Genomic DNA, 24,990 nt, shown 5'->3' with positions numbered 1-24,990 from the left:
TGGCTGCAGGTGCAGCAGTCAGCACACCAGAGGCGTGTGCTCGTTTAACAGCTTTAAAAGCCTCAGTTTCACTTCAGTCCAGCGCTGGTCATCGATTGCAGTGTTCCTGTTTTTGACTAGTCCCTGGTTCCTGGTTTCTTGCCTTTGTACCTACTTCCTTGTTCCTGTTTTCTTGTTTCCTCCGCCCTGAATTTCGGATTCATGCGCTAATTGATTTCTGCTCCCTTGATTTCCCTTTTGTCTTCCCCTGTTTGCAGGCAGCAATTCTCAGTGCTTTCCCCTTTTAGATGCAGCCCAGTTCGTCTGTGTTCTATATTTCTTTGACTCTGTCCTTTGCTGCTGTTACCCATTTGCCTTAGCCTTCCTCTTAGTTTAGTTTCCTGTCTTTTCCTTGGAGGGGTAGGGAAAAGTTTGCATAGGTTATTTCGTTTTTCCCTGCTCCTGATCCTTACTTTCTAGAGGATCCATTCCTTGTTTTCCATTGCACTTCTGCATCCATTTCCCATTTGATCATTAGGTGTGGTGTGTGGTGGTAGCTAGCTCCTGTGTGAATGCTTATGTTTTCCCCACTAAGTTGTAATCCCTATTCCAACTTAGGTATTTAGTTTTCTTCAGCGGATCACGCTCCGCTGCCTTCCAGTCTCCGCCCTTGCCCTGCGGGCTCTCCACATTGCAGCGGATCTCACTCTGCTGCCTTCCAGTCTCCGCCCTTGCCCTGCGGGCTCTCCTCATAGCAGCGGATCACGCTCTGCTGCCTTCCAGTCTCCGCCCTTGCCCTGCCGGGCTCTCCACATTGCAGCGGATCTCGCTCTGCTGATTCCCAGCCTCAGCCCTTGTCCTCTGGGCTCCCTGCCCGGCAGCCTGCCTCACTCCGGCTGCCTTCAGCCCTTGTCCTCTGGACCTCCCTACTTCTCCCATTGCTGTTATAGCCTTTCTGGGTCCCAGATTCACCAACAGGATTCGTGGGCTAGCTGACATTCAAGAGGTGTATCCCGTCCTCGTGAGTACAGTTCTTAAATTCCCTTATGTAATACCATCAAGAGTGTTAGTACACAGATCCTGTCATTGCTTACCCTCCACGTGGGTTTAGCGCTGTCAGTACCTGTAACAGCAATTGGGGGTAAGGCGCTTGCCGACTTTCCTCGCGGTCAGGTGCTTACCCCACATCCCTTTTCATATATTGGTTTTGACGTCACACTCTATTTGCACTCCTGGGTTCTAGCATACCTGAGTCGTTGTTCCTGGGTACACATTTCCCTTGCCATATACGCTGCCTTTGTACTCGCCTGACTAATCCTGACACTGTGTCCGGCATGGGCAATGTCTAGTATCTGGTCTTGCAAGGTTTTTGGGATGACTATTTTGTTTTCTTTCAGTAGTAGTCCTTCCGGTGATGTAGATAGCATGTGACGAACTAGTTTGAATGTGCGGAAGTGTTGTTCCTCTTCCGTAGACAAAGAGGAGGCTCCTTTCGCGTTGACCTGCCATTGGTTCGATTTAAGGCAGGTTTGTACCTTCTGGAGTAGTCCGTCCTTTTGTGTCTCTTCAAGCAGTTGTGCTGTGGTGATGTATTTCGGTAGCGCACTGCTGATCAGGTATCTTAGATATTGATTTGCTTTGTGTGATTGGCGCTCGTCGTGGGCCGGGAGTGGATAACGTGACAGGAAATCGGCGGGATTGTTGTCTTTGCCTGGTCGATGTATTATCTTGAAGGAGTATTCTTGTAGTCTTAGACCCCATCTGGCGATTCTGGGTGGCATTCTCGCGTTCGGCTTCCCATAAATGGTGGTGAGGGCCTGGTGATCTGTGATTATGGTGAATGGGCGTCCATACAGAAATAGGTGATAGTGCTCACATGCCCACACTACCGCTAAGCTCTCCTTTTCTGGTTGAGAGTATGCGCACTCTGTCTTGGAGAGGCTGCGGCTGGCATAGGCTACAATTCTTCTTGGTGAGTCAGGGGGTGCACCAGGCCTGGATTGTGCTAATATTGCTCCTAGTCCAACTGGGCTCGCATCTACTGTGAGTTCTGTGTCGAGGTCGGGGTCGTAATAAGCCATGCAGGAGGCTGTTGCAATTCTTTTTTTGATTTCTTGGAATGCTTCTTCGCAGGCACTTGACCACTGGAATTCCTGATGTTTTCCGGTTAAAAGTCGAAGAGGCGTGCTTACTGAGGCGAAATCCTGTATGTATCGGGTGCAATAACTCGCCATTCCCAGGAAAGAGCGTACTGCTGAAACGGTCGTAGGTGTGGGTGTCTCAACCAGTGCTTGCACCTTTTCTGGGTCTGGTTTTAGACCATCCTTTGAGAAGATGTGTCCGAAGAATTTGAGAGTGGATTTGCTTATTTCGCATTTGTCCGGGTTGAGTGTGAGGTGGGCATTTTCCAGTGCCATGCAGACTCTCCTCAACGTGTCATCATGACTCTCTTGTGTGATGCCGAATATCAAAATGTCATCCGAATAATTTAGGCAGTTGGGAATGTGTTTTATCACTTGATGTATTTCATTTTGGAATATTTCGGCGGCCGCCGACACTCCAAAGCTGAGTCTTTTGTATCTGAACAGACCTATGTGCGTTGAGAAGGTGGTGATGTACCTCGAGGTCGGATGTAGTTCTAACTGATGGTATCCCTTGTTCAGGTCTAGCTTAGAGAACACTTTGGATCCGTGCAGTAAATGCATCATATCAGTCATTCTTGGGGCCAGGTGTCGTTCCCGCTCTATGGCTACGTTGGGGGCCCTCATGTCCACACAGATGCGAATGCTGTCTTTGTTGTCTTTCTTCGGTACAGGTACAATGGGAGATACCCAGGGGGTTGGTCCCGATGCTGGTTCTATGATGTCCTGCTGCAATAAGGATTGGATCTCGTTCTCCACATGCCTTTGTATGTTTAGAGGTATGCCTCTGTAGTGCTGTGCTGTCGGGGTTATTTGGGGGTTGATATGTAGCTTTATTTGCTTGTCCTTTAACTTGCCCAAACCTTTGAACAGAGAGGGAAACATTTGTTTTATCAGGTCTTTGTGGCTGGTAGTGTAGGCCGACATTATTTGATACATGATTTGGATGAGTCCCATTTGAATCGCAGATTTGAAACTCAAGATGCTGCCGCCTGGTACGTCTCCTTTTATGACGTATATTTTGATCATCTGACTCTTGTCTTTGTATTGACAGTGTGCCATGAACATCCCTTGGCAGTTGAGAGGTGTGTTTGAACCATAAGAGTATATTAATGTGTCTGATTCTTTTAGTGACTTCTTGTGGTTGAGTTTTGTGTAGGTCTCATCATTTATGACATTTACTGTTGCCCCTGTGTCAATCAGGAATTCTCTGTTTTGTCCGTTTAATTGTAGTAGCAGTGTGGGACTGTATTCTGTGGCTATACTGTTTCCAATGGCATGCACGTATCCCCTTTTCCTGTCCCCACTGGATGAGGATGAAAGAGAGTCTCGCCTTCTGAGAGGCGAAATTCTAGGTGTCTAATCTTTTGTCTGGAGTGTCTCCTGCTCGCATATTCTCTTCTTTCTTCCCGCCTTCTCCCCTCTCGTGGCGTATCACGGGATGAGCTTTGAGATTGACGTCTGGATCCTGTGGGTGACTGCCTCCTGCGAGATCTCGGGCTTTCTTTTGTTGCAAATCGGTCTGACCTCCTCGTGTCCCGGTGCCCTTCAGTGGATGGGAAGAACTTGATGTTTCTGCATACCGATTGGAAATGGTTTTCACCTCCGCACTTGTCGCAGTTGTGTCCTATGGCTGGACATGGACCAACGTGAGGATATTTAAAACCGCACCTATAGCATTTTTTTTGTTCAGTGGGACGTGGTGCTTCTTTAGACGTTCTGATGGGGCATATTGAAGCCGTGGAGGCAGACTGAGTGATTTTGATGTTGTCCAGTGATTCCGTCTGTTGCGTGAGGGCGGCATCCGCTCGCGCGAGTTGCAGTATCTCTTCTAATGTCCTGCTCTTTTGTAGTAATTTCTTCCTAAATTCTTGAGAGGCACAGCCGGCGATGGTTTGGGATTTGATTGCTTCTTCCGTTGAATATCTATCAAAATCACAATATTTCGCTCTTTTTCTAAGGCGCATTACAAAACTGTCCATGTTTTCACTGCTGTCCTGTGTGGAGGTGTGGAAAATATGACGTTCATAGTCAACATTTCGCAATGGTGCGAAATAGGCATTCAGGGCGTCGATGATACCTTGGAAGGTGTCTGTGGTGGACTCAGGCATTTCAAAAACGATGTCACGTACCACTGGTCCTAGTGAGTGGAGTAGGATTCCTCTCAGTCGGCGCTCCTCCCTTACCCGTGATGCATCTATGTAAACATGTAGTTCTTTGAGCCATCTGGCCCATCTGGGGGCAAGGCTACTTGTGTCAGACATGTCGAACAGCGGCACGGCTAGTAGTTGTATTGATTCTGAGCCACAGTCGTCTTTGTGGGTGGCTTGACGGGGTGTGGAACTGGAAGAGGGGCTCAGACTGCCACTGTCTGGGTTGTCTGCAGACATGTTTGTTTCCTGTCTGTGCCCGAATAAGTGTCTTAGCGACTAGCCGTGTGACTTTCAGCTTCCTTTTTGCGTGTCCTGGAATGATTGTGCAATTTGTAGGCCTTTGATGTACTTCTCGCTTCTTAGCAGCTTGCCGTGTAGGTTGCAGCCCCCCCCCCGTGCTCTGGAATGGTTGCACGTGTGGTAGGCCTTTGATGCGCTTCTCGCGCTGAGCCTGAGGCAACGGTGGTAGGCCTTTGATGCGCTTCTCGCGCTGAGCCTGAGGCAGCACGGTAGAATGCGATGATTTCGCACGCATGCAGGGCCGAAATGTAGGTCAAACAGCGTATGCGTGCTCTGTCCGCTGAGCACCGCGTGTAATACGCGATGAATTCGCACGCGTGCAGGGCCGAAATGTAGGTCGACCGGCATACGCGTGCTCTTTCCGCTGAGCACCGCGTGTAATACGCGGCTCGGGTGACACGTGGGTCGGCAGCTCCTTGACGGCATATAAGGCTGTGGCGCGGTCGGGGACTCTTACTTGGTTGCGGCGGAGTCTCGGGTGCTTCGTGAGTAGCTCCGGATCAGCAGCGTAGGCAGTCGAGTGCCTGGATTCTCAAACCGCCGGCAGTCAGGGCTTTTAAACGTGCTCCGGCATCGGATTAATCCTCGTCGCCATTGTTGACATCTAACTTACAGGACCGCATGTAGAGTTTAACAATACATCAAGGCAGCCAGGCGTATGCAATGAAATAATAGGCCGAGGCGAGAGTACGTCTGCTACATTGCTTTATTTAACATCGACTGCCTTCCCAGGCGGTAACCCCTCCCCTCATACCACGTGGGACACAGCCCACTTTCCACCTTCACAGAAAGAGGACTATTCCTCTGACCCGTAACGGCCATAGGGGTAGGACACCACATCTGTGTTTTCACCTTTCAGAGGTGGGCCAGCAGTGATTTTATTAGTTTAGATATCATATTTTTGTGGACACTTCGTTGCACCCTATTTTATTTTGATACCACAGTATTATTGTGGTTTGGATTTGCTTCTATACTAGCTCATACTCCTCTCTCTGGTAGCCTCCGCTAACTCACAACCCGCTGGTGGCCTGCGCTACCTCAAATGGCGGAGGTATACATTTTGGCCTGTGCAAGTTTCACAATTATGATTTGAATCACTGCTGCAGGGCAGAAGCAATTTCGTCACAGTCAGGCAGTCTACTGGCAGATGTTGAGCGGCAAAGGATTGAGTCCTCTGTGAAAGTACCTTAGGTCGGTCAGTAACATTTAGGCATATATGCGTTGTATGCAAAAACTTGATCAGGTATGTCTGCTAGCTATAGATAGCAATATTGAGCTATATAACTAATAGTGGTAGTACAATGTGGATATATATATAAAGTTAGCCATCATATTTACGACCGCTAAACAGCTGTCGAAAGACGAATAGAATCCCAAAGAACGAAAACAAAGATTAAGGGCTACAGTAAGTGTGGGGAAGGTGCCACTGCGAGGCGTTTAATGCCCTGATGAAGACGGCAAGTTACACTGAGAGACACACTCAGGCAGCGCTAGAGCGTGTGTTACCGAAGCAGCTGGCAGACTGACAGCTCAGATTTCACAACAATTTCGCGTCACAGCCATGCGACCAGTGAGGCACAACCTGCTCCATATTCTTGATGCACTCCTAGCTTTGGGGCGGCTTGGTTTCCGTCTCGACAAGACATAAGAAGAAATCAGCCGCTGGAGTGGAACGCTGAAAACCTGCCCTGAATAAACACTGGCGTTCGCCTTTTGTCGAAAACGAAACCGAAACTTGGAAGGCTTTAGGCAGGCGGAGTCTGCAGTAGCATTCGGACAGCGGCGCTTCTGGGGGCAGCAAAGAAAGCTGCGCGTGACACACCATCAACCATGGGGCGCTGGCTGCAGTACGTGTCGGGCACGGCCTCTGTGCTGCTGCTCATAGCCAGCATCAGTTTGCTAGTGGCGCACGTCTTCCAGAACTCGGTGGACGTGCAAGTGAAAGAGGTGAGTGGCTGTGACAACTGAAAGCCGGGCCCCAGGGGGTTGCCAGCGCTCCCACTTTCAGCACCCGGGCGCGGGAGAGGGTGTGCAATGAAGAGCACCAAGGTGGGCAATGGGGGGAAGAATACGTTTTTGGGGAAGGAATGTATTTATTTATTGGATATTTAAGGCGCAACCTATACAGCAAATGGTGTTTCAAGGCGCCACAAGACAGAAACGGGAGGGGGAACAAGGGAGAAAACTATAACAACAACGGGCGTACTAAGTCTTGTAACATTCGGATCGTGCAAGTGGAGTAACTAGACGTGTGAGGCGGTGGGGGTGCTGGTTTTAGCGAAATGCGAAGTGCTAGGGTGGGAAGGGGAGTGCAGGGCAAGAGGAGATGGCCACAGGAGCTAGGCGAGTGCTAAGGGGAGGCCAGGTGGCCAAGTGCCAGGGATTGCATGGAGTGAGGGTCCACATGCTAAGTGCGAGGAAGGGGGTGGACTGGGGGGGTGAGGGGAGCCTGGTGTCCTGTAGAACTCAGAAGTGGTACGAGGTCAAAGGCAACCCACGGATGGCAGCTATACCTTCTGGAATCACCCTTTCGCTAAGCCACCCTTTTTCTGTTTCACGAATGTCTCATCTTTTGCCGATTCTATGACAAGACAGGAGGCTCATATTATGCATTTACAATCTTTACTCTGAAACCACAGCAGCAAAGAAAAAAACTTTTACAAACAAAAAAAGTTGTAAAGAACAGAACTGAATAGAGTTCAATGTCAATGTAAGGGCGCTCCCCAATCCATCATGGAGGACAGGTCATGCCCTGCAGGAGACCAATGAGCAGGGACCCTTCCTTATATAAGTCCATTACTCTAAACCCAATTCCTCTTTCTTTGCTGCTGACACCACAGCTAAGTCCCTCCTTTCAGTTTGTGTCTTGCATGTTGTCAGTAGAAATAATAAACCTTAATTTGTTGTAGCATTTTGGTGTTACATTTGATGTATATTGGTCCTTTATATTATAAGGCATGTATCTGGCTTTGCATGGTGTTCCCAAGTACTGTTTATTTAACTTTGTAACGCTTGCGCTGGTTTGCCTCTGGGCATTATGTTTAAGCATGTACTGTTTTCTTTGCTTTTATCCAGTGCGGCTGGTCTGAATGGAAGCAGACCCACCCGGCGCACAAGGGTCTCTCTTTTATGTAAGATTTATGGTCTTCACAGAAGCTGCTAATGCTTCGTGCCGACGCGCGCGAGCATTCTCTCTTTCATGGTCTGAATGGAGGTTTAATTGATGTTTATTTTAGGTTTTACTACCGTCATGCGCATGTCTGATTGAAGCTGATACAGCTTCTAGGCCAGCTCACGGGAGCCTCTCTTTTGTTTGTTTAGCCCTCAGTGTTTGTTGGGGCTTGCCGCCCTCCGTGTTCAGAAGGCCTGGGAGTTCCAGGTGCTTGATGAACAATACTACAGTGGCGCAATAGCGTATTCATGGTCTGCAGTGCTGGCGACCCGAGTGCAAAGCCTTTTTGTGGGCTGCAGTATTCTTTTAGAAAGCACAACCTCCAGTGGCTCAACGGCTAAGTTCTTGGTGTTGGAATGCTGGGGACCTGAGTTCTAATACAATGTCCAGAACATCATGGGTATTTAGAAAAATGTATATTGATTAAATTTACCTCCCTTTTTATTTTAAATTGCACCTGGGACTGCCAGGTGTTGCGGGCGCGCTCGGCCCGCTATGTTTTTCCTATGTTTTCCTTGTTTTTTCTTTATATATTTTGAAGCCAGTCTCTGTAGCACAGTTGTCACTTGTATCTGGAAGGTTCCAGGTTCGAACCAATCATCCAACTTCAAAATTCTGAACGTGTTGGGAAAAATAATTACAATTTTAATTACAAAACGCCCAGCCATGCAAAACCCGGTCGGGGTTTCTAAAAAGAAAACCGGGTCGTCTGGTCGCCCTAGTTATGCGGGACAACTTGAGCCAGCCCAGACCGGATTTTTTTCACTTTAACAAAATTATATATAATTTTAATTACATTTTAAGTGGGAATATTTTGTAATATATATGTTTGGAACCCGCCCGCTCAAGTGCCTGATGCGCTGCTAGTCTGCAGCCTTGTTTAAGTGCGGCATATGGCATAGATGATTACCTTCACTATAGGTGTGCCATAAACCTGTTCGGTGGCAGGCTTTGCCTGTATTCTTCTGCGAGGTGAACCCCTCGTGTACTGCTGGTTCCACACCATGCTCGGGTGAGCAGTTTGAGGTGCACTTGCTCAGTGTATTCCTTCCTTACGGTCGGCAGTTTGGTTTAGGTGCTGCATATGGCAGATGTCATTATTTTCCCTGTAAGCGTGCCATAACCTGCTCGGTTTCAGGCTTTGCCTGGGTTCTACTGCGAGGTGCTCCCTCGTGTACTGCTGGTTGCCACACACTGCTAGGGTGAGCAGTTTGAGGTACACTTGCTCAGTGTATTCCTCGCTTAAGGGCGGCAACTTTGTTTGTGCAGCAGATGGCATTGGTGGTTACCTTCACGGTATGTGTGCTATAACCTGCTCGGTGGCAGGCTTGGCCTGTATTCTTCTACGAGGTGAACCCCTCGTGTACTGCTGGCCCCACACCCTGCTAGGGTGAGCAGTGGAAGTGCACTTGCTCAATGTTCTCTTTGTTAAACAATATATTTAAGGGGCCTGGAGCACATTTACGTTTTCAGCATTGCCAGTAGCCCGGAGATCTCAGTAAACTTCAGATTCTATATGGGGCCGGGGTTCGGACCCCTGAGTGGGCGTAACCCCACTTCCTTGGGCATTTTATATTATTTTATATTATCATTAAGTACTTTAAAGAAAAGAGTGTGTGGATATGGTTGTAAACAGACCCATGTGGGGGGTTGTACCTTCCTCTTTAGCCATCTCTCATGTGTTAACCTTCGGCTTTTAGTTAAATTCTGTCACCCTTTACGCTAGTTAGTTTCAGGACAACTCAGTCCTTTTCCTTAGGCATTTCCTTCCCCAATAACAATTGATCCACTCAGTACCCGTGTTGATTAAGTTACAGAATTTTCTCTCGACATGAGGAGGAGAAAAATGGCACTTTTATGTCCCCACTTAGGGCTGCAGGGCTTGATTCTCTCTTTAGAGGGTGGCGTGTTTCCCTTACTATTTGTACCATTATGACATTCATTATACAATTTGGAAGGCAAGTTGAGCAACCATGTTCTGATTTGGATTAGTATTTGGAAACACTTGCTGATATCAGAGGGACGGGTTACCAAATATTATCTTTTTAGCGCCCGCCCCATGGTTTTTCCTCCCATGGCTTGGCCTGTTTTCCGCTAATCGTCTAGCGGTGTGTTATAATTTCTCCTCTGCTCGAGGAGTACAAGCAAGAGAGTTGTTTAGTTTCTTTCATTTTATATTTTTAATACAGTGTAGCGAATAGAGTGCTTGCTTTCAGATCTGTGCAGAGCCTACTGCTGCAGGTTCCTATTTTGTAAGGTCCAAATCAGTCTTTCATCCTGTTGGGATCGATAAGTGAACACCTCACACCACACACCGTTGGTAGTAATGATGAGCAACACTCGCATACCTGCGGGTTCGTAACACTATATAAGTGCTATTTTAGCTATGGGCAATGTACTTAATTCTTTCCTTCCCCGATCCTCAGAGAGGCCAGTCAGCCTTACATGCATACGGAGGCTCAGGCCTCAGTGTTTGAAGGGACAGTGGTCCCAGTATTCTTTCACAACCTTTCATTTTTGGAGCATGATAATTGCCCAAAATGCTTTCCCCCCTCATTCCCCTTCCCGCCATCCTTGGGGGAGATTGCATCATAATAGTACACCTCTTGGAGTAACACCTGATGGTTTCCGTTTTCCTTTTACAGGAGTTCTGGCTCATGACCAGTGCAGACTCGCACTGAGCATTTCCCTCCCGTCACTTTACTTTCCTTCGCGCCAATTTTTCTGATATTTCACCAAGTTAAGCGGAGCCCCCTTCCACGGTCAGGGGGTTGGTTAGAAGTGCAAGAGTGTATTTATTTTAAGGGTGTAAAGCGGGGCTTTAGTGTGGTCCTCAGGGTAGCCTCCTTCTGGGTTGCAAGGTTTTCCTTAGATAAGTGGGGGAGGTTTCTCCTCCTTTGGGAAGGCTCACTATCCCTTGGTGGGATAGAGGGGTCTGGGAGTGCTCACCTTCCATCCAAGGTACTACGGCAATTTATGACAAGGCGTTCCAACGTCTCTACATTAACTATCTCAGAAGGTGTCTGTAAGTGCGATTTCCAGAGGGCTGGGATATATTTAGTTAATGACTTGGTTTCTCCTAGTATCCTGCATGGCAGGTAGACCTTTGGGATTTTCACAGGAGAGGGCTTGCAATAAGGTGCCAGCACAGGGTGCTGGGGGCTTCAAGGTTCTTCAGATTGGCTAAAATAAAGGTTAGTCCTCTTCTGGTGAGCAACCTCATTTCAACTGTTTAGTGATCAGTTCTGTGCAGTTTAAAGTCTTTGCTAAGACTATGGAATTCAGTGGTCCTCCTTCGATTAGTTTATGATCCTCTAGGGGATTTATCAACCATGGAGGAGGGAACAAGGTCCAAGCACCTGGCACATCTACAAAGGGGTTCAGATATCACTATAATGGTAGCGATTGGATGTAAGATACATTTTTTCTCCTTCCCAAGTTCGGTCTCTTAGGGGTCAGGTTTTTGTAAACATCTTCCTTTTGTCATGGTAGCAGAGTCCTTCAAGAGCTCGGGAGATCTGTTGGTCTCCGTCTTGGCGGTTTGGCAGGTTTAATTTTCAGGTGGGGCCCCTCTCTTCCATTCTGCTTCTGCCTCCAGAAGACATACCTTTCTTAGTATACACATATGTCGGGGGACAATTGTGGGTTAAGTCTATTGTTTTTCAGCTCCGCTCAGGATAGGTCGTCCTATTACAGATTAATAAAAATGACCTTTCACTCCCATTTTACCTTTTATGAAGATTTGTCTTTCCCACTTGGTTCCCCAGTGTAGTCATGCGACATGTCCTGTTTCTAATACAATATCTTTCTTTAACGCATGGGATGGAACCTACAAAGCTTTCATCCCCTATGGGGTGTTTTTCTTTATCTCCAGGAGAGCTAAGTGTTTATCTTCTTTTGTTTCCTATCTAGGTTTCCAAAGATGGTATGAATTTAAGGGTTTTAAATGTTTGATTGGACAACAGAGAAGTTTATTACTCCGATGAGTTTTTTCCCTAACCTATTAGTATAGGAAAACTTTGTTCAGTGTCCCCCCACCCCCTCTTTTTAACCAGTTGGTTTTGGTGGCCCGTAAGGAACGCTGGAATTGACACATCTTCCAGTTGTTTTTCTTGCAGTGGATTTGGCTATGCCTTGTAAGACAGTTATTCGGGCAGCCTAGCCTTGGGCAATACTCTTGCGGTCAGCAGATTGATCAAATGAAACCATTTAAAATATTTTCTTCTCATATTATTTTTATTATATTGTCACTATTGTATTGATCAGGTTGTACTAATGGGATGCAAGGGGTTCAGACTTGCATAATATGAGCCTCTTGTCTTGTCAAAGAGTGGCTAATCCCCCACTCTAACATGAGATGGGGGTTTAGATTCTATTAAAGACAAGGAGGCGAGTATTATCCCACCCACCCACCCTTGATATGATATGATATGATATGATATGACAGTTATGACACGCATTTAAACAGGTGTTTCAAGAGAGAACATGCTTTGGTTGTTGGTTCTTCCCATCCACCCACCCTTCTTGCTTGTTGTTCTTACAGCTACGAGTTGAGGTTCTGATCAGGATTATGGCTCACAGTTTCAAGATGTGGAGTGCGTGGTACGAGAGCTTTGCTGGATTTGTCGTCATTGTTTATCATTTGATCTGTGCAGTGGACATCTGGTTCAAGACAGCTACAGAAAGAGGAATTGGGTTTAGAGTAATGGACTTATATAAGGAAGGGTCCCTGCTCATTGGTCTCCTGCAGGGCATGACCTGTCCTCCATGATGGATTGGGGAGCGCTCTTACATTGACATTGAACTCTATTTAGTTGTGTTCTTTTCAACTTTCTTTGTTTGTTAACGTTTTTTTCTTTGCTGCTGTGGTTTCAGAATAAAGATTGTAAATGCATAATACTCGCCTCCTTGTCTTTAATAGAATATAAACCCCCATCTCACGTTTGTGTGGGGGATTAGACATTATTTTCGGCAATGGCTCTTACTCAACTTCAAGAACTCTTTGCTCCACAGGTCCATTATTGAAGCCACCACACATTCATCCTTCAAGAAAGTGGTTGCTGCCCCCTTATGTCCAGGTAACCGCGACATGCAATCTGCTTCGCATTCTTCAAACCCGCTGTACGTACTATTTCATAAGTGTATTCTTGAAGTTTTGCGCACCAATAGAAGTCTTTGTCCCCCCCGGGCTCAATGTGTGTATCAATGATTTGTGGTCGGTTACCAAATAGAATTTCCTTCCTAATAAGTATGTCCTGAAATACTCGACTGCCCAGGCACATGTCAACATTTCTTTTTCTACTGTAGAGTAGTTATTTTCAGCTTCTGACGCTTTGGATGCAAATGCAATTATATGTTTAGTATCGCCTGTCTTTTGGGTCAGAGTCGCCTCTAAACCATTTGCGGTGGCATCAGTTGTAATGTCTGTTTTCCATAAAGTGTTGAAAGGCCGCAGACAGGGGGCACCTATTCTCTCCAATTGCCCCCTTTTGTTCTTGTCGCCAGTCGTATTTAGCTCCTTTTTTTTTGTTGTTGTTTTTTTTAGTAGTTCTCTTAATGGTTTTGGTTTCTGAAAACGTGGGTAAAAACTTTGTGCAGTATTCTGCCAGGCCTAAGAAGGATCTTAACTCTTCCGTGTTGGCTGACGCTTGGGGCTTCTACTATGGCCTGCAATAAGCTTTTCTTCGTGCTGATCCCTTATTTCAATATCTTGTACCCGACAAATTCCACTTATCTTGCTTTGATCACACATTTGTCATGCCACAGTCTCACTCCCACCTCTTACAGTTTGATGAGTACTTTCCTCAACTCCACATTGTGGGTCTCTACATCTTCTGCATATATAAGGATGTCATCCTGGAAGTACAATACATTACCTATGTTGCGTAGCAACAAGTCCATCATTCTTTGAAATGCTGATGCGGTGGAGGACAGCCCGAAAGGCATTCTGGTAAATTGAAATGTGCCAAAGCGGGTGATGAAAGCTGTCAATGGCCTTGACTCTTTGTACAAACTGACCTGATTATACATACCCCTCATGTCTAATGTGGAAAAGTACTTGGCCTCCTTCACCATCAGGATTAACTTGTTTATACTTTGAAAGGGGTAACTCTCCGTTATCGCTTTTAAATTCAAACTGCAGATCAACGCACACTCTCAGGTAGTTCGAGTGATGTTTTCTTTATTATCAGAATCACCGGGCTCAGCCATTCAGACGATTCTACAGTCTTAATTGTGACCTCATTGACCATTCTTTCAAGTTGTGCTTGCAACGCTCTTTTTGCCGTCACTAGCACCGGTCTCACCTTATGTTTGACGGGGACGGCATTCTCTTATTCAGAATTTGTGTACCTAGTTCTTGAATTTCCCTGGTTCTTCAGAAAATAATGTAAGAAACTCTTCTTTTGACACCAACGCTCCTCCTGATGTCACTGAGAGTACTTGGTCTTCTGTGCTGGGATCAAGCCTGATGTTCAACTTTGCTTGGTCATCCCACCCTAACAATGCCAGACCCTCCGAAAAAAAAACTCTTGTTTCAGTTTTCCTGCCATTGATGCAACCTGTCAGACGCCCCTCTAAACATAGTGGGCCTGTGTTTTGTACTCATCACTTATATTGTGCGTTTGCCCACCATGTCTTTGTAGTGCGAATTGGCAATATTGTCAAGTCCGGTCCCGAGTCAGCCATCACTGCCTTCCACTCTAATCATGCAATGCGGCTTCTATCTCCTGGCCGACACGCTGTTTACCATGATTTGATTGATTGATTTGATTTGATTTATTTATTTATATAGCACTTTATACCAAGGCGCTGACAGTGGGTCTGTCTTCTACAGAAGACTCATTACCCCCAGCTCCCTTGTTCACCTCAATTGACGTTATTTTCTTACCAGGCCACTTGTAAGCAATTGCAATGTGGCCGAATCTTCTGCAATTCAAGCATTCTTTGTTCCTGGCTGGACATGCCTTGTCATTCGCCAGGTTACGGGTGCTGGTGCACCTATGCCATTTCAGGGGTTCTCGTTTGCCCCCTCTTTCTTTTTTTTTTTAAATATGTTTTTATTGACAATGGACATAGCAAAGTGGACCTCGCGGCCCTTTCAACCAGCAATTAATGCAAAAGAAATCACATTGTCGGTAACATTTTCTGATTTAAACCCCCATTATCTTAACTCCCAATCCCAATTCCCCCCTCCCGCTCCCTCCCCCCAAGCGATGAGCATGCCAGGTTTAGAGAAGATGCAACTACTTTAAGCATAAGGGAGTACACTTGCGTAGCACTTGGTAGTAAAACATGTTCCTTGAAACAGTGGGGTAGTACCAAGAAAAAGATAGGCCAGGGTCAGACTCGGCCTCCAAGGGGCATGAGACCCTGTGTAGAGTAAGCCTTTGTACAATCCCTCTATTATAAACGCATAGAGGTACAATCGTCGTGCAGCAGCACTGCTGTCCATTCTTGTGTAAAGTCAGACATAGTGTCATTTGCTAATGCAGTAAGTTTTTCGTAGCTGAAAATCGCCCTAAGTTTGCATAGCCACTCCTCTTTGGAAGGGGCCAGGCCACTCTTCCATTTTTGTGCGAGTGCCAGCCTTCCTGCCCGTAACATAGCACCAATGACTTTAGGGAACGCATTCACTTCCGACTCCGGCATGGGGGAGCCCAGTAGGATTTCCAATGGGTGCAGCGATGGACCATAACCCTCAATATCCTTAATCCAGCTAAGTAGTTCCGTCCAATAAACCTGTATGGACGGGCAGTTCCACCACATGTGAAACCAGGTTCCCCGTTGGTGGCACCCCCTGGGGCAGAAAGGGGAAACATCCCGGTACATCCTTGACAACAAAGCTGGGGGGCGATGCCAAGAGTGTAGGATTTTAAAGTTATGTTCCATGGCTGCTGTATATAGGGAACCCGTGAAAATACACTTAAAAACCGCCCTCCAAGTGTGGTCATCTATTGACATTCCCATCCTCTCTTCCCATATGCGCTTGAAGGGTTGTCTACCCTCTAGGTCCGCCGTATTCAGTACACTGTAGAATTTAGCCAACGAACCTTTACGCGATGTACTCTTGGCCAGAATAAGTTCGAGAGGGGTGAGGGGGCGACTAAGGCGTCCGGACCACAGTGGCTGGGTGAGTATCCCTTTGAGCCTCAGAAATTCAAAAACCGTGGGGGGCCTATCCATCAGGGCCTCCTTCAAGCTATCGTATTCGATGAAGCCTTCTTCCCGTGTGAGTTGGGAGATTCTTTCCAGGCCCATGTCGGACCAAGCCTGGGTGTCTCGGAAGCCCCTCCTGCCCAGGTCAATGGGTGGGCCCCAGAGCGATGTCAGTGGAGAGGGCCACGAAGTCAACAATTTATTGGCTTTACTGGGTTTCCACAGCGACCAGAGGACTGCAAGAGTGGGATGTGTCCTGAGCTGTGGGGGGAGGGACCTGGGAGAGGCCCATAGGTAGTCCCTGACCTTTTTCGGGTGAGCGTGGTTATCTTCAATGTAGGTCCAATACGTGCGCATGTCGTCCCTCATATGCTCCAACATTACCCTAAGCTGAGCTGCTTTGTAGTAGAGTCTAAAGTCGGGGAGACCAAAGCCACCCTGGGATTTTGGGAGGGTCAGAGTGGAGGTTTTAACCCTGGGTCTTTTGCCATTCCAGATAAATTGTAGGACACGAGACTGGAGCACGTCAAAGAAGGCCTCGGGTATCACAATGGGAAGGGCGGAGAAGAGATAGAGAAGGCGAGGTAGTATATTCATTTTCACTGTAACCATGCGTCCGATCCAGGAGAGTGTGAGGGGAGCCCATCTCTTGAGATCCCTACTAACCCGGGCGAGAATATCAGGAAAGTTGCTCTGGTATATATGTGACAGATCTCTGGGAATACAGGTGCCCAGGTAAACTGTGGATTCTCGCTCGATTCTAACCCCCAGAATATCGGTATTGTTTCCGATATCTAGTTCTCCCGGGCCCATGGGCATGATGCTTGATTTGGACGCATTTATTCTCAGCCCCGAAAAGGAGCCAAAGGAGCGTATAAGGTCAAACAGCCTCGGAAGGGATCTATGAATGTTAGTCAGATAACAGAGTATATCATCTGCGAATAGGGACAGTTTAAAATCACACTCACCACACCGTAATCCCGTAACTTCCGGGTCGCTCCTAATCGCTATGGCCAGGGGCTCCATGGCCAGAGCATATAAAAGGGGTGATAGGGGGCATCCTTGTCTGGTGCCCCTGGAAAGGGAAAAGGGCTCTGAAGTACCCCCGTTAACTAACACTCTCGCCGAGGGCGAGTTGTATAATGCCGCGACCCACCCGCAGAAATTATCTCCCAGTCCCATTTTCCGAAGAACTTTGATCATGTAGGGCCATTCGACGCGGTCGAAGGCTTTCTCCGAGTCGAGCGAAAGGAGGTATCCCTCCACTCCCTGTTCGGAAGCCTCGTGCATAAGGTCGAGAGTCTTTCTTATGTTATCTGACCCCTGGCGCCCCGGGATAAAGCCCACTTGGTCCCCATGTACGAGGGTAGGGAGGAGTTTTGCCAATCTATTCGCCAAAAGTTTGGCCAATATTTTAACATCGGTGTTTAGCAGCGATATGGGGCGATAAGATTGGCAAAAAGCTGGGTCTTTGCCTTCTTTAGGTAAGACCACTATTAAGGCTGACATCATCGTGGGCGGGAGGGTACCTTGACTAAGTGCAGAGTTGAACAATTTGGCCAGAAAGGGGGCGAGCGTAGATCTATAGGTCTTGTAAAATTTAACCGAGAAGCCGTCATCTCCCCGGGCAGTGCCACTCTTTCGGGAGGAGATTGTGTCGACGATTTCCTCCGGAGAGATGGGGATTTCCAGGGTGTCTGCCTTCTCTGGGAGTAGGCCCGGGACAGGGAGGGAATCCAGGAATCTATCAACATCCATCCCGTCCCCCCCATAATCTGAGCTATACAGTTTTTCATAGTATAGCCTAAATTGGTCAGTTATTTTGGAGTCCCTTGCGGTTGAGTTCCCATCCGGTGAGCGGATTGAATTTACTCTCCTGCTACTCCTAAGTTCTTGCCCCCTCTTTCATCTTGTTTCCGAGGCATCTGTCTGCTTCCCCTGTACTGCACCACAGGCACTTCAGCGGAATGTGAGTTTCCCGCCAGTTCTTTGCACCCGTTCCACGTTTCTTCAACTGCACTGGCGATTTGGGCCACTTTGTCCAGCTGCAGTTCTTTTTCCAAAATGAATTGATCTTGCACCTTCCTACAGTTGGTGTGCACTGCCAACATATCGCAAATCATGTTTTCCGTATTGTTGCTGAAATCACATCTCGCATCCGGGAACGTAGTCATCCATTGGCTCAGCATTCTCCTGTTACCTGCTCTAATCCTCTGCAACACTGTTTTTTCCTTAATGGAGAGTCTCTTGGCTATTGTCCTGATGACCTCTTTGTAAACATCATCGCTATCATTATCAATAGGGTCAGGCTTCAAGCCAGTGAAGATCCTTTGACCCTTTACTCCCATGGCCTTTAGCAACATGGCTTTCTTCCTTGCCGCAGCATATTCTGCACCTCCCACTGCATCCAAGTATGTGGCAAACAACGGTTCCCAGTGAGGCCAAGATGTCACAGGCCTACCTGTAGATTGCAGGAATGCCGGGGTTGGCGTTGCTCCTTGCATCGTGCTCCCGGTGAGTCAGTTTTGTACACTTCATCGCCAATTATGTTGTGAACTTACATAAGACTTTGCACAATAATGCTGATTATATGTTTAATCAGCATAATTCAGCTTCTACTATTTACAGAGAACAGTTGCTTCACTGCCTTCATTTTTCATTGTTGTCAATCAGTGGTAACTACTGTAGTGCAAGTGCCTGACCTAATGTGCCTCTTAGCCAGCAGGAGCGCCAGGAGGCATCTGCCCCGTGCCCTACCTGCGCTCTAAATGGCTGGGCGCGCTCGATCTTTGCACATGTGCTGAGGGGTCTCGTGAGGCTGCAGCCGTAATAGCAACTCACGAGACCTGGTCTCTACAGCAAGTTTTTACTTTTTGGGCTGCACATACTCTGCATATAGTGGCTGTGTGTTTGTGTTACAATACTAAATTAGAGCTCCTCTGCAACAGAGGCACTTATTTTATTGAAACTCGGCATTTTTCTAAAGCTCTTCCTCACATCAGCTACAGGGATGGACAGGGAACAAAATGTGGCCCTGGAAATGTATTTCTAAGTGGCACAAGATGGCACTGGGCAAGACAGCCAAACCCCATAAGCAGAGCGTGGCAGTTCTCTGTCCAAAAACGTTTTTAAAAATGGTTTCAAATAGTGCAATCTAAAAAACAGCTGTCCCCACTGGGAAACCACCGGAGCTCCCGCTAGGCCAGCCCACCACTGATGAGCTGTACTCCAAGTGAGCTGGAGAGCTGGGCTGCCTATCATAGTTTCAGGCATGACATTGTTATTACAGTCTCCCTCACTCAGGATCGAACTGGCATAAAGGGCAATGACCCACGTGTTTATTTTTTCGAGAAAGTGGGCCAGGTTTTGGCAAAAGTGGGTCACTGTGCAACTAGTAGTTTCGACCAGTGTTGCTGAACAAATATTATTTGAAATGCACAATTGGCATCGTATTTTACCAAAACCCCCCCCTTAAGTACTACTCAGTTTGCTACAAAATTAATGGATTGCCATTTGTGACTGTGGGCCACTTTTTCATTGGCGCTTGAGCTAATTTTTTACCTCAGCCCGGCCCTGCCCTGATTCGGAACACAGCCCCAGCATCACTGAGGCTGGTAGGGAAACCGTTTCCATCACTACGAAAAGCGCACCCAACCCACTAAACCACAGTGCCTTTTCTAAGATACGTACAAAGCCTTTAATGGCCCTCTGAATAACAAGCCAGATACAGGGCTACTTGCATTCCTGGGCCCTTTTATGCTGAAGAGACTATTTGATGGGTATCACCCGTCCCACACTGGGAGTTGCGAGGAAACATATTCCAGAGTACTTGCCCACACTGCAGTGGTCACTACATGCACTAACTACCCAACCAATAGTTTAAAGCAGCGAAATGTATTCCTAGGAACATGTTTGCAGTGTCCGTTCAGAGAATTCCTTTGATCCTAGCTTACACCTGCAAGTCACCACTAGTTTACTTGCTAGTCCTCACATCTAGGAAATACAGAAACAAGGCACAACGTATCCAAACCCCCAGACACCAGTTATAGAGAGAGGTATGCTGCAACTACAGCTTCAGACAAAGACTGAGTGCTGTGAAGGGGACCAATGAACACTGTGCACCATAAAAAACTCCTCTGACATTGGCCTATAGTATGTCGTTTTCAAATGAGTCATTACAAACTTACCACATAAAGTATGATATCAACGCGCTTAATACCCAGAGGTTTCTAAGCGCGGACCAGGAGATCGAACCTGTGTTGCTCCGTGTGGTCTTGCTTCCAAGGCGAGCACGTTGCCGCTGAGCTATCCTCCCGAGACGAAACACAAGTAAAACACTGAAAGTAAATTAAAGTGTACAGTAAAATGATAGATGTATGCTTACATTCATTTCCATATAAGCCAATTCATGTTCAATATATTTATGTACACTTGTTTTCCAAAAGTCCTCTGATCAAGCAATATACATTTTTTTTTCATTGAAAATCCCTGCCCCTTCCCTATCTCGTCTGATCTGACACATCTCTAACCTCACTCCCTTGTGCTTACCATGGCATTACACATTTCCTTGATGAATTTCCTATGCACATTTGTTTGTCACCTGTTTAAATATGCCATATCTCACTGCTGCCTTTCAACAACTGGTTACTAGCTTCTATGTAAGGCACCTAGGTCTGGAGTGCCCTGTCACTGTATGATTCTTTAGTGCATATTTATGTTCAAATCGCATTGTTTCTTAATCTATATATATAGTAAACAGGGGCTTTGCATGAGATTAAAATTGGCATAAGTATTGATCAATCCAAACATAGTTAGGGAGGTGGTGGCTAAAAGCGTCCATCCATAAACACTACAACTTAATTTGCAACCTGATAGTTCATGAATAACGGGAGCAGCTACTTGTACCTTTTTGTCTTTAGCGTATCTCTACACGGGTAATGTACTGTGATACTGTGACATCGTCTACGTTTTTTTCCTGATTTTTGCAATCCCAGCCTATGCCCCTCAATCTTCATATTACGATGTACAAAGTAGAGATAGATTTGTTTTAACCATCTGCAATTGCTGTACTACTGCTGACTGTTGTTAAAGTTCTTTTGAGTAAGTTCTTTTATATCTTATTGTTTATTATTGTCTCAGTGGTAAATTCCAAGGATTATTTTCACTTTTCAATCAGGTGTCACAGTATCCAACATTCTTGACTCTTTCCAGTAGCCTTGGAGAGTTGAATTGGCGTTTCATTACGGAAATTTAAGTTCCAGGGTCCTACTTGAACGAAGGGTAGGATACATGGAGGTGGCTTGGTAAGAGCAGGCAGTGCAAGGTACTGGCTTCAACACAATATATATAAAACTTAATCTAACATGCACGTCTTAGGCCTGTGGCTCTGTTCCATGTCAATTCTTACACCCTGCTAAGGAAGTTATCCACCTCCAGAAACCACAGACTTCCCCATGTATTGGGGTAGTACATAGGCCGATTTGTATCCATGAATAAAAACGTCACACATGGCAAGGGGTCGACTTTGACAGCATTGCTTTCAACATTCAGTTTTTCAAGAAACATTTAATTTATACATACCTGGCTTTTGTGGTTACTATATGCAAACGTGAGGAAGTTGTGGAGGCTGTATCCCAGCTCAGCCTTAAACTCCTAGGGGGTAATTCATGGATTATTTGTGCAGAAAAAAACGGGATTTGTGCGCCATTCTGCCCGCAAATCCCTGTTTAACAAATGGGAATTTGCGGGCAGAATGGCGCACAAATCCCGTTTTTTTTAGGCGCAAATAATCCATGAATTACCCCCTTAATGTCGATCCTTCATCTCATCTCACTTTTCCCCAGTTCAAATGTGTGAAATGTGTGAACAAAACTTTAATTCAATGACTAAAACCACTTTAAAAAGCAAAACAAAATATAAAATTGGCAACAGCATAACAATAAATAAGAACATTTGAAATGCATCGTAATTCCCTTTTAAAATACAGCGCTTTTTTGTGATATTCCTCTCAAGTACAGGAAAGCATACTTCTTGACACTAATAGTGGTCTTAAAATGACATGGCCTTACCTTGATACTTGTAATATATACTTCCTTCAGAGGCCTTTAAGAACTGGATAGAAAAATAACAAATTTGTCAAATCCTCCACTGCAGAGCCATCACAAACACAAGCCGGTGGAAGACTAAAATATCTATCAACATTCCAAACTTCATAAGCCAGTGGAAGACGATACAACCGAAAGTCAAACAAACGGCTCTCTTACCAGGCTCATTGAACTATCTACAACAATGATCCATATTATGGTACAACTCATGATCAAGATAATGTTTTACGGCCCGCATAGCACATTCTTGATTATATATCGAATATGAGATGTAAGCAGTTAGCCCCTCGCCGGGGGGATTTCCACATCGGGTAATGACCCGGGCCATTCCCTGATGTGGTAATGCCCCCGGCGAGGGGCTTATTGCTATTAGTTGGACTGTGTACTAATATATTTTTTAAAGTTTCACAATAAAAAAAAGAAAAAGTTGGCCGCCATAGATCGGGTGAGAAGGGACTTAGTAGTCCCTTCTCACTTTCCATAGCAGTGAGTCATGCAGCTAGCAGTACCGGGAACAGTAGTGTTTCTGGCGCAGCAGAATGAAAAAGAAGGTCAGTGGGACGGGGTGGGAGTGTGCCCAAGCTGTGGAAAAGGGGGGGGCAAGGGCGAGGATTTAACTGCTTACCCAGCGGGGAAAATGGTGGCCTCCGGCACTGAGGAGGCTGAGAGTGACGGTATTACTGTATGGTAATACGCCAGCTTCGAGCCTCTTCATTGGCTCGGAGGTCTAAGGCAAGCCCTGTCGGGTACTAATTGATATTGATAAATTCAGAACGGAGCATCTTCATAGCTACCCAAATTACATTAGATGGTGTAAAATGGTGCAAATAGGAGCAAGGCAGTGAGCCCCCTCCTCAAGTGTTTGTCCCGCTTGGAATATAAACCAAGAATGAGACACCTTTACAGAATAAATCACATAGTTACGTTTATTTAACATGAACCAAACACTTGAGCGGAGAGAGGCGACAATATATGTTTCACTAGGGCTCTCTGACTTGCTTACAATCTTTTACCCTTAAATACTATTTTCTCAGCTGCGTTAGCATGACATGTAAATAACACAGGGTCCTTCTTGAAAGGTAAATTACTGACAAGGTGAACAGAAAGTTTGGTGAGTAATTATAGTAAAATACAAATAGACATGCAGGAGGAGGCTCAACATGTGTTCTTTTCTATCCTTAGTCTGAGCTCAAGGGGGAGGGTCACCACCTGCTGGTATTTGTGCATGCTATTTTGCCTGCAAGCTGTTTCTTAGCTTGAGAGCAGTGCCTGCAGCTTAACACAAAGAGAGCAGTTATTTTGGGATGCTGATTTGTGGACCTCTGCAAAACTGTTGTGTGACATTGTATCAAAGAAAAGAGAAAGAACTGGTGTTCATTTAATGTATATTTCCACAAACGGCCCTTTGAACATCAGTTCTACTATATGTTGTATCTTATGAACACGAGTTCCGATATACAGGTTGGGAAGGGAAAGGAGACCTGGTGCTACTGTCAATAGCCATTATTTCTTGTATTGCTACATCTTGCATCATCAATGCATTACTAACCGATACATAGTTACATTGATTTAACATCAACAAAAAAATTGAGCGGAGAGAGGTGACAATATTTGTTTAACTAGGGCTCTCTGACTTGCTTGCAATCTTTTGCCCTTAAATACTATTTTCTCAGCGTGGTTAGCATGACATGTAAATAACACAGGGTCCTTGAAAGGTAAATTACTGACAGGGTGAACAGAACATTAGGTGAGTAGTTATAGTAAAATACAAATAGACCTACAGGGGGAGGCTCAATATGTGTCTGCGCTCAAGGGGGAGGGTGACCACCTGCTGGTATTTGTGCATGCCATTCTGACCGCAGGTTATTTCCTAGCTTGAGAGCAGTGCCTGCAACTTTAGTGCCTTTGACATTTTATCAAAGAAAAGAGAAAAGATGTATATTTCCACAATGATGTTACAAATAAATCAATAAAGCCCAATTCAGCAAATTCACATCTCAAATATTACAGATATTGCAAAGATTATTTTATTTCATTTCTACTTTAGTTTTGGACACTACAGTCCCATAAAAGTACATCACTGTGAAAAATGCAAACATGTTTGAAAAACAAAATTTGACATTTACAAGTTAGAATTACCACATTTGTTAGCTCTAATCTTTGGGGTGCAGCAATAAAATTGACAACACAAACACATACACATCTGACAAAAGCAGTAGAAATAGAAATGCTGGACTACATTAATGAAAGCCCTTTCCTTGTAAAAATGGGAGCAAAAATCACTTTCTCAGTGAGATGTAGAATTCACAAAATAAAAAGACATGGACTGGGGACTCCAGATCGCCTGGGTTACAAGCACACATCATCTCAGTTTCACCCCATCCATGCCGTATTCCATAAGTATAGCGTATAGGCAGGCAATTCAATCTATTAAAAAAACTAACATCATTTGGGGAAATCTGTTTCTTACAAAGGGAAGATCACTTGTTGTATCTAGTCCTGGTGATAAAAGACTATTCTTTGAAATAGGTGTTATGTCAAGTTATCATGTCTCTGTTGTCACTATCAGCCGTACTTATTTTCTCTTTCAAGGTTGATTTGGCATGAATAGGTATGTTTCGAAAATCCAAAATCAATCCTGTAAGCCTACTTTTCAGAGGGTACTTCAAATATTACATAACCAGGAATTTGGATAGTAAAACTTAGGTGTTTTAGGTCATTAATAATATCTTGTGTTAATAAAACCTTATGCATCCAAAGTCTCAACCAAAGAAAAGTGGTTGAGCTGCTATGTGATCCGTAGTAAAAAGAACATACAATTCTAAATGGTCAATATAAGCAGCAGGGGACAACGGAACACTCAAAAGAGAGAATAAAAACAGATTTTCACTTGTCTGGAAGTTCTTTTCATTTGTGTAGCCCCAGACCCCAGACTGTATTTGACCTGAGTCTCGGATTTCAAAGAATGTATCCTAAGAAGCTGC

The 24,990-nt window shown here is 45.7% G+C and overlaps 1 protein-coding gene across 2 annotated transcripts in view; it reads left to right on the top strand.

Annotated features, from left to right (window-relative positions):
• SCARB2 (scavenger receptor class B member 2) overlaps positions 1-24,990 on the top strand; it is a 1,272,731-nt gene that overhangs the window by 430,798 nt on the left and 816,943 nt on the right. The window contains exon 1 of one of the 2 annotated variants that reach the window (XM_069626317.1): positions 6,143-6,520. The exons of the other annotated variant lie outside the window; for it this stretch is intronic. Within the exon in view, the coding sequence (XP_069482418.1) occupies positions 6,404-6,520 (117 nt within the window). The 5' untranslated portion in view covers positions 6,143-6,403. Of the gene's footprint in view, positions 1-6,142; positions 6,521-24,990 lie in introns of those variants that run through there. 2 annotated transcript variants of the gene reach the window in all.

This window comes from Ambystoma mexicanum, chromosome 6p (assembly GCF_040938575.1).
Source record: "Ambystoma mexicanum isolate Mex_15411 chromosome 6p, UKY_AmexF1_1, whole genome shotgun sequence".
Classification (NCBI taxonomy): domain Eukaryota; kingdom Metazoa; phylum Chordata; class Amphibia; order Caudata; family Ambystomatidae; genus Ambystoma; species Ambystoma mexicanum.
Note: the sequence above shows the minus strand (reverse complement) of the source record. Positions and strands in the feature narration are given on the sequence as shown.